This window comes from Elgaria multicarinata, chromosome 13, assembly GCF_023053635.1.
Source record: "Elgaria multicarinata webbii isolate HBS135686 ecotype San Diego chromosome 13, rElgMul1.1.pri, whole genome shotgun sequence".
NCBI lineage: Eukaryota > Metazoa > Chordata > Lepidosauria > Squamata > Anguidae > Elgaria > Elgaria multicarinata.
Genome location: NC_086183.1, coordinates 27,147,469 through 27,159,846, shown reverse-complemented (window position 1 = coordinate 27,159,846; position 12,378 = coordinate 27,147,469). Strand labels below are relative to the sequence as shown.

The window sequence follows — 12,378 nt, the reverse complement described above, 5'->3', positions numbered from 1 at the left end:
ACCTGGATGATCCAGTTTGGGTATTGTCACCTGCAAAGGACGGTGCCATCTTTCCTAGGCAGCTGCAAAAGCAACGGTTTCTTCTGTTCTGCTTCTCCGATATCATTTTTCTCCCCCAGCTCCCACGGAGCAAAACGAGGGCCCAGCAGGTCAGAGGGGAAACTGGACAATAGAGTCAGAGGCAGGAGGGAAAATGGCAGAACCTGATGTGATGCCGCCATAGGGCTGCTCAAGAGAAATATGGTTCTGTGACTTGGGTGGCAGAAAGTGTAAGGAGGTGGTTGTGGGTTAGTTCAGTGCTATGAGTAGCAAGGCCACCAGCAGCGCAAGGCAGGCTTGGTTGCCTCTTTGGGCACCCTGGTCACGCTCTCCATTGCAGAAGGGCCCTTGGCAGCAGGTCACGTAATTGACGGGCAGTTTGGGCATCAAGGCTCCATAGAAGGGGGAATCTTGGCATAGGTGCCGGTGGGCGCAGCCGGCTCGGATTCTGGCATTGCGGAAGTAATCTGTGTCAGAAGAAAGGAGCAGACATAGGAGGAAAGTTGTTGCATTGTCTTTATGTTCTTGGGGTAGGAAGGCGAGATGGTCACTACACTGGCGTAGTGGTCAATTCTGATTTGTTTGGTTGTTTCTGGGCTTCTGTGGAATGTCAGTACATACAAGGCCCTGGATAGAGATTCCTAACTATTCATGTGGTTGAACAAGGCCTGTATGATTTGCTGCTTAAGAGTCAAAGGTCTCCTCCCAACCTTATCTACAATGTCTGCTACAGTGGTATAGTGGAATTTTGAATTGCAGGCACTCATCATAACAGTCCCCTTAGCCACACCCCCAAGGAGAGTCCCCAAATGCAGGCAGCTGCATTGATCCAGATCAACAAACCCTGGGCGCGCATGACAAAGCTGCATTGTGTGGGATTGTTGAGGTGTGAGGAGTTCCCACTTTCTTCCTGCCAAAGGTATTATTAGGCCTTTAACAGCATGACAGGCAGGGGTTCAATGGGTTCAGTTTCCACCTTGACTACAGCTCTGGATTGGGAAAGGATGCACCCGTTGAATTTCTGCCTGTCAGAGGCACAGCAGCCTCCTGCCAGGAAAAAAAAAGTAGGAATTTGATTTGTGTTGCAAGAGAAGGGCGGAGGCTTCATTGGTGGAGAATCTGTAGCTAACTTTATAGAAGTTATCTCTCTTGAAAACTCTGAAAACGCCTTGAGCGCCTTCCATTCAATTCAGTCGGGCTTGATCAAGTGAACTTCCTGGTGGATTGCGGTCTATGTTAATTAGTGTGAAAGTCTAGCTTGTGTGTATATGCACTGCTCTGGTTTTTTTCACTCTTGGAACTAAAATGGGCCTGTTCAGACGACATGCTAAGCCATGGTTAGGCTCTTAACCCTTTTGCAACATATGGTTAGTGAGCATGTTTAAACCATGGTTAATAGCTACCATAGTGAGGAACGGTTCACATGACACTCTAAGCCATAATGTTTAGCTCAAAATGCTTAAAAGCCGTGGCTTAGCGTGTCCTCTGAACAAGGTCAGTGTCTCTGGCCAACCTTGGCCAAGGTTCCTATTTGGAAGTTTGGACTTAGGAGGACCTGGTCAGCCACCCTGAACCCCAAAGCCTCCACCAGCCATTCTCTCTAGATCATGCACCATCTCTTCAGTTACCTATGACATTCATGCATTGGTCCATGGTCCCGACGCAGTTCATCGGTCGCAGGTTCTCTGTGCTGCATTCACTGTTTCCAGTGTCCAGGCAGCTGTAACATTCTAGCCCGTTGGGCTCTGTGTCAGAAAACTCTGAAACAAAGAGGGGATGTGGTCCAGGAAGGGCCACATTGGACGTTACTTGAAGTGCATGAATGCAATTCACACGCATGCTTTGCGTCATGTGAACAGAAGCCACAGGGAAGCCTGAGAAGTAGGCTTCAATACATCCGCTTGCCATGGCGAGCGTGGTTGTCGCACGCTGGCGAGCATGACGAGAGATCAGCCTTGGTCCAACTCTGGAGCTGGGAAGGCGGGTGGTGATTTTCCGGACAGTTGCATGGTGATCCTTGCCCCCTCCTCAGCTCCGAAGTTGGGAGGAGGACTGGGGATTGTTCGGTACGTGGATGACCAAGGTGTAGAACTTTGGCTGCCTGAAGGTGCATGGAGTGCCTTAGGAAGCACAGCCCAATGGGGTGCACTCTCTCCTTCTGCCCAGTCTTTCCCAAGGGAAAGGCCACCACTGGAGGGGTGTGTGGTTGACTCAGTTCCAGCTCTTTTAGCACCCCACCCTCAGCGAGTCTACCCTTCACCGCCATGGTCACCAGCTCCTATTGCTCTTCATCCTCTACGCTCAATGTCTAAGGTCCTCCTCCAGGTGCCTACTCCGAGGGAAGCTCGGAGGATGGCAACAAGGGAGAGGGCCTTTTCAGTGGTGGCCTCCCAATTATGGAACGATCTCCCCGATGAGGCCCGCCTGGCGCCAACATTGTTATCTTTTTGGCGTCAGGTCAAGACTTTACTCTTCTCCCAGGCATTTAACAGCATATGTTGAGTTTTTAACTCACCCAGAATAGTTATTTTAAATGGATATTGTATCTAATCTGTTTTTATGCTTTTTGTGGTTTTAAATTTTGGATATTGTTTTTTAACGTCCAGTGTTTTAATCATTGTAAACTGCCCAGAGCGCATAACAACAACAACAACAACAATTTCTCAACATTGCTACCGCTTGCTTGCTTGACAGGCAGAGAGCCAGGGAGGCAGTGGTACCTCCTGTTCTTTCTTCTTATCACCATCATTGTCTCTCTAAGCATCCTAACTCCAAGAACATCCACTGGGCCCAAAATGTTAAATCCAGAGAACACCCCGCACTCCCACCACCATCATGCTGCTGCTGCTGCAAAGTTGAGTTAAAATTGGATTGCAGTTCCCATCCTCCCCCCAAAGTGTGTCATCTTAAACACACGCATGCATTTGAACACAGCATCACCTGTGAAAGAGCTGTTGTTGCACCAGGATCCTTTACAAACACGCACAGTCACGTAGCTGACGTTGCCTCCTACGCTGTACGCCAGCAGTGTTTCCTCTTTAGGGTAATACCCACAGCCTTTGATTATGGGCTCCACCAGACCAGTTCCTGCAGAAACACAGGGCATAAAAGGTCCTAGCCAGTGGCCATGAGACCAGAGAATGCTTTGGAGTGAAGGGGAGGATTAATCCTTATTCTGTAGAGAGGAGGACAGTGGTTTGTGGTCCTAGAAACTCTTTGGCTTCTCATTTCAGAGGGCTCTGCAATGAGAAATCACTCATGTTGGACGTGTTTCTGTGACAAACGAAGAGGAGAGCACCAATGGTTGAACACCCTCTCTGCCCCCAATGCTCTAAGATACCCAACTGCATTTGATTATGCAATGAGGTCAAATGCAATTATGAGTGGAAACACTTTATTAAGAATGTATCATCTTCTGCGCACTTTGTAAGCACGGTCCAGGTTTAATTGTATCCTCCCTTTTTAATAAATAAATAAATAATGAGCTTTATTGTGCTGTACCATGCACACTTGAATGTTATCTTATTGTATAATAAAATGCTCATTTGAAATGATTATTCATAACATAACTGGGTGCTTTATAGCACTTTTTCGGGTCACGTCTCTCTGACAGTTTGTCCATTGTCGTCACACTTGCCTTGCAACATGCACTCTCAGTACACATCGGACAAAGGAGAGGCCCAGCCAGCATCCCACATCAACGAAGTTTCTCGAATGCAGCCTACAATATTTTGAAGTGAACAGTGGATTCTGTGGCAAATATGCAGGGCTCCTTCAGCAGAATTTGAGCTTCTCTACACACAGAAAACAATTCTGCGTCTTACCATGGCTTTCCTCCTCAAAGTAATCCCACCATTGTGACATGCTTCTTTACACATGGCCACGTGATTAGTTCCCTTCTCAAAAAGGCCCTATTGTGTTTTAATGAAACAGCACCATCTAGTGGTGGAGAGATCACACTTTCCCCAGATATTACCACATTATGTGTGTCTTGTTTTCAAATCCGTGATTTCTAAGGGATAGAGTGAGAGATGTCCTGTCTGTTACCAGTGGCGTGTAATGGGCCCACAACCTCCATGAGTGGCCAATCATGAGCATGCTATAAATCGCTCATCTAGAGAAGCTTAAATCTCTTTGTTTCCATGATGCCACCACCTCCTGCAGACCATTCAGCTGCAAGATCCCACCAAAGAAAACATAGATTCTTGGATAGATTACCTGGTAGCCACTGGCGAGAGATTTCCACGCAGTGATTTTCTTTACCTCTGCACTGGGCAGTAGGAATGTCTTTGCCGTTACACTCCTGCAAGCTACCGATGCAGCTGTAACACTCCACTCCATTGCGTCCCGTGCTGTAAGTGACTGCAGGGAGGCGAGAAAGAACAGGTTCACTTCCTTAATTCTGGAAGTCAAGTCTAGTGGTCAGAGCAGGAGGGACGTGGGTTGTTCAAACTAGTGCAAAAGGAGAGGGGATATGTGTGTAATGGCATCAGTGGTTTAAAGTGGGGCAAAATGGGGTTGTGAGAATCAGGTCAAGTCTTCAGCAGCAGGAATCCAGGAGACAAGGGAAAGCCAATAAAAATATCTGGACCTCTGGCACGATGTACTCGTAATGCAGCTTGCCATTTTCTCTCTTTGACAGGGCTCCAGAACCACTATTTATTTATTTATTACATTTTTATACCGCCCAATAGCCGAAGCTCTCTGGGCGGTTCACAAAAATTAAAACCATGAAGAGCATAAAAAACAACCAACAAATTTAAAACACAAATACAAAATACAATATAAAAAACACAACCAGAATAAAACCACATAGCAAAAATTAATAGAGGTTAAAACATGAGATTAAAACAGCAAAGTTTAAATTTAAGTTAAATTAGGTGTTAAAATACTGAGAAAATAAAAAGGTCTTCAGCTGGTGACGGAAAGATATGTAGGGTACAATAAGGAGCCTGTGTGCCTTGGCTTCATTTACATATCCCTTGCGGCAGCCTTTGTATTACTTCGCCTTAGAATCTGGATTCTTGCCCCACAGACACCCATGGACACCCACACTCTCCCCTACACCCACACTCTCCCCACCCCGCAGACACACACACTCAAAATCTAAAAATCCACTGGCACAACCAAGCTGAAATGAAGCACTTTTACATCCCATAAATTCTAATGAGGGAAAGTCATGCAGTTGCATAACTCTCCTAGTCGGAATGGAAAGTGCTGAAAATGGCTGGATTGTCCATGCCTTAAATAAACTATGAACACCCCCATGTTGTAAGTCCTAGAATCTAAGAGGTCGCATATTTCGTGGATGCAAGACTGGGTTACCCTAGGTTAGGAAGAGCAAAGGGGACTGAGCACGTCAGGGAATCCCCTCCCCAATTCGAAGGGAGCGTGGCACACAGGGAAATCCCCAGGGTCATCTCTGACCTGTGATGGGAGATAGCAGCGAGGATTTCTTTCAAAGCGGTGTTCCTTGCTTCCCCAGGCCCTTACCATTGTAGGGGACGGCATTGCACAGATCATCGGCGCAGCAGTAGATGCTTCGCGATACAAAGCCCCTGCGAATGGAGAAGAACGACTGGCAGTACTGGGGTGTGGTGCACCCTCTTTTCAAGGTCTCGCTTATGGGGCCTAGAGAAGGGAAGAGAAAGGGAAGAGAAAGACCAATTTGGCAGCTAAGGTGTCGGACGAGACTTACCGGCAGCGAATCACATGGTCGTCTCCATGCAGCCAAATAGGAGACATTTTGCAAACTGGAAGAGAGCCACTTCTCTGCTGAACTGTCTGTATCCCTTTCGAGACTCGCCACCTCAGTGAACACATGCGGGTGGGTGGGAACAAGACCACACTGGCTAGCCACACCCAGGGCCAGCATCAGTGGTAGGCATGGTCACCCAGGGCCCACACCCCAGCAGGAACCCCCTGGAGTTGCTCCTCCTCCTCCTCCTCCTCCTCCTCCTCCTCCTCCTCCTCTTCACCCTTGCAACCTGCTTGTTCGCCTGCCTGTCGCTCTGGCCCAGACAATGGTGGTAGTGTCATGGCCTCCTTGCTCCCTGGCTCTCTGCCTGTCAAGCCAGCAAGTGGTAGCCATGATGAGGAAGTGGATGAGTAGCAAGAGCAGCTAGGGACCAGGGTGGTGAAGAGGGAGACTCACGGAGGAAAGGGTGCCTTGTCCAAGTGCCTTTAAAAACCTGGAGCTGGCATTGTCCGCACCTCTGACTTCTTCTCCGGCCAGGAGGCTTCTGATGAATGCATGTTCAATTGAATGAATGCATGGTCATTTTTTTTTCTTAACAAAACTCCGCAGAGGCGCAGAGCCTTGCTCCAAGCTAAAAAAAGTTGGGGTAAGTCCCCGACTTCTTTAGTGTGGAGCTTTGGGGCTTTGCCCCCGGATAGCTTCAGAGTGGCGGCTGCATCATGTAGATCACCTGCTGCCACTCTGAAGCAATCCATGCGCAAAGCACCTGTGTGGACAAGCCCCTTGTCTGAGGACTTCCAAGCAGCCAGAAACTGTGGGTTTTCAGTCGACATTCTTAATCATGTGTTCAACTGACATGGTTAGGGGAAGAGGCCCAGACGTCCAACGGAAGGGAAATCTCAAATTCCTGGCAGATCACCGAAGGGGGGTTGCTGAGCTCCTCTTGGAACACGTTCAGCTTTGTGGGTCACAAGTTGCGCAAGTCTAGTTTGGAGTCCAGCCAAGAGGCTTCTTATCTCAAATCCATTCCTTGTTGCTATGCTCTGTTGTGACCTTGGTTAGTTAGCTTGGCCTCTGGGCAAAGGGAGCCATTAGCTTCCTATTTAAGGGCTTCCCAACCTAGCATTTTATGCTTTATTGGTTGCTTGGACTGTTTATGTGTTGTTTGCCTAAAGCAAGCACATGGCCAACCTCACAGAAGCACCTCTGTAGGTTACCATCGGGTAAAAAAACAGAGGGCAACCCAGAGAAGGAGGGGGAAAATGGATTAAAGACGTTAGGAACAGAGGCAGATGCATCACACCAGGTGGGATTGTTTGTCCATCTCTAGCCCAGCCTTCCCCAACCAGGTACCCATTAGTTATGCTGGACTACCAGCCAGCCATGGCTGATTTGCTTTCACTGGCAAGAGCTCTCCACGGTCTCAGGAAGAGATGCTTTACCATCACCTTCTACCTGATCCTTTTATTTGGAGAACTTTTCTACATGAGGCTGTTAATCCACTGCATCTACTTTCGGTTTCATCACAGGATTGAGGTCCGAGCACTACACAAAGAGAATTTATTTTCCTGCTTTATTTTGCTACGTACCCTCTAGGTGGCACTGTGGCATAGCAGAATAGCACAATTACACAAGTGGATTTTTTTGTTTTGTTTTAACAAACAATACCACATTTTCCCTGATCTAAAAAAAAAAACACCTTACTGAAAGTGCTTTTAAAAAATGGAAGCAAAATTGAAGGGTCACATCATCGTCTAAAGTGTAAATAACCACAAGCAGGGAATGATGAACACATGATAAATGCCTTGTGTAGAAAAGCTCAGAGACACCAGGATCGAACATGGGTGAAGTGAAAATGCCCACCGAAGAGTGGCTCAATTTTTCGTGGAGTGGACATTTTGGGGAAGGGACCATAGTTCAGTGGTAGATCACTTTTTTTTTTTTGTACAGAAGATTCAAGGTTCAATCCCTCCAGTTAAAAGGATCCGATTGCAGGTTATGAGAAAATACTGCTGGAGACTCTGAAGCATCGAGTGGGGGGTTGGACTTGATGGCCTTATAGGCACCTTCCAACTCTACTATTCTATGATTCTGTGAATGTTGCCAGTTAGAACAAGCAATATTTAGCTGCCTCTGTTCATCATGAAAAAACAGAAAATTTGCAACTTTACTTGGACACATCACAACAAGAACAAAATAAAAATAAAATAATAAATAATAATGTTTATTTATTGATGATGATGGTGACAATAACAACAACAATAATCAGTACTAAATCAATACTAATTATTCCAAAATAATGGTGAAAGATTTTTCATTTTCACTTGCATCCATTGAATAGCATCCAATATTAGTTTCATAGGGCTGAAATTAGTCATGACATTTATTTCAATGGGTCTGTGTAGGACAAACATTGGATACTACCCATGATTTATTACCACTCCCAAGCAGGGTTGCCAGTTTTTGAACTGGCTGCTGCAGCTGTATCTTTAACAGCAGCAAGATATCTAAATATTAGCTGGGGTTAATGCAAACATCTCTTCAAACAGCTCTACCTGTTGATTTCTTCAGGTCAAGCTACTTTCAAAGGGGCGGGAGCAGACCAGGTCACTCAGTCATCACTCTCCTGGGCCACGTACCATAGGTAGCGCGTGTTTCCTCCATGCAAACAGTCTCATTGCTGCTACAGATTTGCTGCTGGTCAGTGCAATTCTCCCGGGTCCCCAGACAACTGCGGCAAGTGAGGCCCAAAGCTGCAGGAAGCAACACTGGAATGACAATTTGCAGATATTCAGCATTTTGCAAACGGTGTGGGGATTTATTCCGCCAACGGCAGATTTTCCTATCACGGCAATGCAATGACTGTGGAATTCTCTCACTTGCCCTTAAAAGTACAGGAGACTTCTCTTAGTCTAGACCCACCTATGCTATACGATATATTGAAATTTGAGCAAGAATTCCCCCCTCCTCGCTGTGTTTCAAAGGATGCTAAGGCAGTCCAAATTAAATACTGGCTAAACTGATCGAGGCAATGGGCTCATTTTAATCCCGGGGCAATAGCTTTCAGGTTGGAGGAGAAAGAGTTAAGATTCCTTCACTTGGGTGTTGTCTAGTTTGGCTGGGTAGTTTGGTGTTTCTGAGATTGTTTTCAGAGAGACTCATATTTCGGTCTGTGAAAGACAGGATGTGAGCTGGGCCTCTTCCCTTCTTTTCTCAGATTGGTTCCGCAAGAGACAGGAAGTAAAGCTAGGAATCCTGGCCCCCATCTAAACAACAACAGGATTGCTCCTCTTTAAATATATACCTGCATTTTCATTGATTCGAATCTAGGTAAAGAGCTTCACACTGCAGCAGCAGCAGTGATTTATTTCCTGATTTTCTTATAGTGTAGTTATAAATGCGCACATGCGCATATACTATGGCACGGAGGAGAGACGATGGAAGCTATAAATTTTATATGCGGAGCTCTGCAGATTCATATAACAGACAAACCGGGAGCAAGGGGGGAAGGAATGAGGCAACAGAATCAGAGAATTCAAACTAAAAACAGTGCGCGAACGAATGAAGCAGCTGATAGGTGGGAAATCGTTCAATCACGTTGACCTACCCTTAAAGCTCTGCCCACATGTCAAAATGCGATTTAACTCCCCCAAAGACACATAACCATAACGCGGTGCAAACTTGGACGTGATCTAAAAGTCGCAGTAAATCGCAAATGCGAATATGCGCATCATCGTGTTAAAATCCTGGCGCTACTGCGAATGGATGGCTGCATCATGTGTCCTGAAATGTGACAAGCTATATAGACAAGACCCTGGATTCAAATCCCATGTCAGTAACATATTGGGGATTTTGTATATGGGGGATTGGCAAGTCACCTACAGTGGGGTCTCTTTCACCTGGAAAAGATGGGATGTTAAAATTCAAGGTTCTCTCAGTCCATCTCTGATCCTGAGTGCTTGATATGGACAAATCCATATAAAATTTCACTTTCTCCCACATTCTAATTTCTTAGATCTCAAGTTCTTTTTGTCCCACTTTATTTGCAAATTTGGGTAAACGCTGATCAAAAAATGAACTAACCCCGAATTCTTTCCCATCTGTATTGTACCAGCCAAATCCAACAGGTATAGCTATTCCTAGCATGGAGAAAGCCATGTCGTACCTGCCTGCCATATAGGTGTTTAAAGATGAGGATCCTGCTAGCAAAAAGCAGGGGGAAGCCCTAACTCAGCACTGGAAACCTGGCTGAAAGCAGAGGGATATGGCTTCCTCCCACATTTGATTTTTTGTTTTTAAATCTCAAGTTCTTTCTGTCTCATTTATGCTTTTTTTGGGGGGGGGGAAGTTTATTTTAATCAAAAATTAAACCAAACGATATTCTCACCCACTCGTAGTGCTAGGGGCAAGAATGGATATGATGAGGGGTTGTGATCCTTTGCTTGACTTGAGCCCCCCCAATAAATGCCCCACCTGACCATCTTCTGGAGCTGCCCCTATTCTCTCCCCCCCTTTTTTTTTTAAAAAAGAAAGAAATGTAGGAAAGAACTGTGAGTCAGAGTGTCAGGGAAACCAGGCATGGAATCTGAAAGTGTTAATGGGGACAATGTATGTTGCTAAGAATCAGAAGGCATGATGGTTTTTCTAACTCACAGAGGGAGCACATCCAGTTGTTAGCAAAAGAGGTAGGATTTTAATGCAACCTTCAGGAAAGGCCTGGAGTGCAGTGGTTAGAGCTTCAGGGAAGAAAGAGACAGGTTGCAAAGTTCCTATTCTAGAATCAGGAAACGGATTAAGTCAGGGGTAGATGAAAAAGAGGAAAAGGATGCAGTGCCTTTAATTGTTGTGCGGAAGAGGGAATTTGGGCAAATGAAGCTTTTCCTCCACTCTTTAACAAGTGTAACTGGCCAAGCTAGCCTCTGCAGGAATCTTTTCTTCTACCCAACTTTGATAGGGACAGGAACCTCGGCCTCGATTGCACTTGGGGCAGATGCAAGTCGGAATGACTGCCTTCTATCCCTGGTACAAAAAGAAAACGTTATTCACAGCAGCAGGGAGTTCCCCTGGTGCCAACCCACCTGTGACCAGCAAGGCAAGCAAGAGGACGGTGAAACCCAGGGCCGCCTTCATTGTCTTTTCCTTTTTCTCACCTCTCCAGTCTGTCCCGTTCTCTGGCTGGGCTCGGCTCGCTGAGATGTACCCTCCCAGCTCTGTGCCCCGATCGCCTCTGATTAAGAAAGCCAACTTGGCCTAAAACCTGCTTGGCAGCTCCAGGAGAGGAACGGACAAGGTGATGCAACCACCCCATCCAATAACAAGGTGGTGCCTGGGAACCTTGGCCGGTTTTCTCTGGACCAGATCAAATCAGCGTACTTGAGGATGGGACAGGAGGATCGAGCTATTCATAAGGCAGAGGGCAGCAAGTTCAAATTTAGGGGGATCAGAGGCAAAGGAGGGCTGTCATGTGCCCGAACCATTACCAGGGGTGGAGAAAAGAGAAAATCTTGACAGGCGTAGCTTGTCCTTTGAGGGGAAGGAAGGGGAGAGAAAAGCTGTACCTGCTGAAAAATTCCTCTTCTACACAGCTATTAAAAGGACAGGAGCCAATTTGACTGGGCCCCACATGGCTCAGGGATTTCCAAGAGGGAAGCTAGGCAAACACTGGCCAAGACGTTATATTGCATTGCTAGGCCCAGTTTGGAGATGTGCATGCTTTAGGGTTGCACAGGAGTGCTGTCACTATGATGCTGCACTCAAAATAGCATTCAAGGGGACTAGCAACAAAACACAGATAAAATAACAAAATTATAATTCGAACATTAAGACTCAAATAAAAGCACATAATTACGGAAGAAGTAGCAGCAGCAACAACCATAATGTAGGGTGACCATATGGAAAGCAGGACAGGGCTCCTGTACCTTTAACAGTTGTATAGAAAAGGGAATTTCAGCAGCTGTCATTTGTATATATGGGGAACCTGGTGAAATTCCCTCTCCATCACAACAGTTAAAGCTGCAGGAGCTATACTAGAGAGACCAGATTAAAAGGAGGGCAGGGATCCTGCAGCTTTAACTGTTGTGACGAAGAGGGAATTTCACCAGGTGCTGCATGCATACAAATGACACCTGCTGAAATTCCTTTTTCTATACAACTGTTAAAGATACAGGAGCCCTGTCGTCCTTTTCATGGGGTCACCCTACGTAATGCACCTCTCAGAAAGCACAGAGGGGAGATGGATACGATTTAAAACGCAATTTGGGGAGTGGAAATTTTTGGTCACAGAAATGGAGCCTTGGGGTGGGAAGGGGCTGGGTTAAGACAACAGCTCATTAACCTTTATGAGCAATAACTTCGGAAACAGCTCCATGGGAGCTGAGGTCACGTCTTGCTTCGTCGGCCCCATGGCTTCTTCTTAACTGGAGTGTTTTTCACCCTCTGTATGATATTGCCCAATTTGCCCACATTCCAGGAGAGTTTGGGTGTGTTGGGAAAAGGCTCCTTTTTATTGCTATAAACAGGCAACTGTTGTTTTTATAGTTGCACATCGGTGGTACCAGCTCAAGATGTTTTGCTGGCAGAAATAGAGTGCAAATGGCAGGGCCCCGCTAAACTCAGCACTTTTAAAATTCTTGCTGCACCAG

At 46.3% G+C, this 12,378-nt stretch overlaps 1 protein-coding gene across 1 annotated transcript; it reads right to left on the bottom strand.

The window, feature by feature from the left end:
• Nucleotides 1–288: 288 nt before the first annotated feature.
• On the bottom strand, nt 289–10,931 carry LOC134407794 (urokinase plasminogen activator surface receptor-like). The gene is made up of 7 exons (XM_063139740.1): nt 10,816–10,931; nt 8,377–8,505; nt 5,533–5,670; nt 4,258–4,401; nt 2,980–3,126; nt 1,668–1,799; nt 289–506 (listed from the first exon to the last, which is right to left on the bottom strand). The coding sequence occupies exons 1-7, from the start codon at nt 10,865–10,867 to the stop codon at nt 289–291; spliced, it is 960 nt and encodes a 319-aa protein (XP_062995810.1). The 5' UTR covers nt 10,868–10,931.
• Between the last annotated feature and the right edge of the window lie 1,447 nt (nt 10,932–12,378).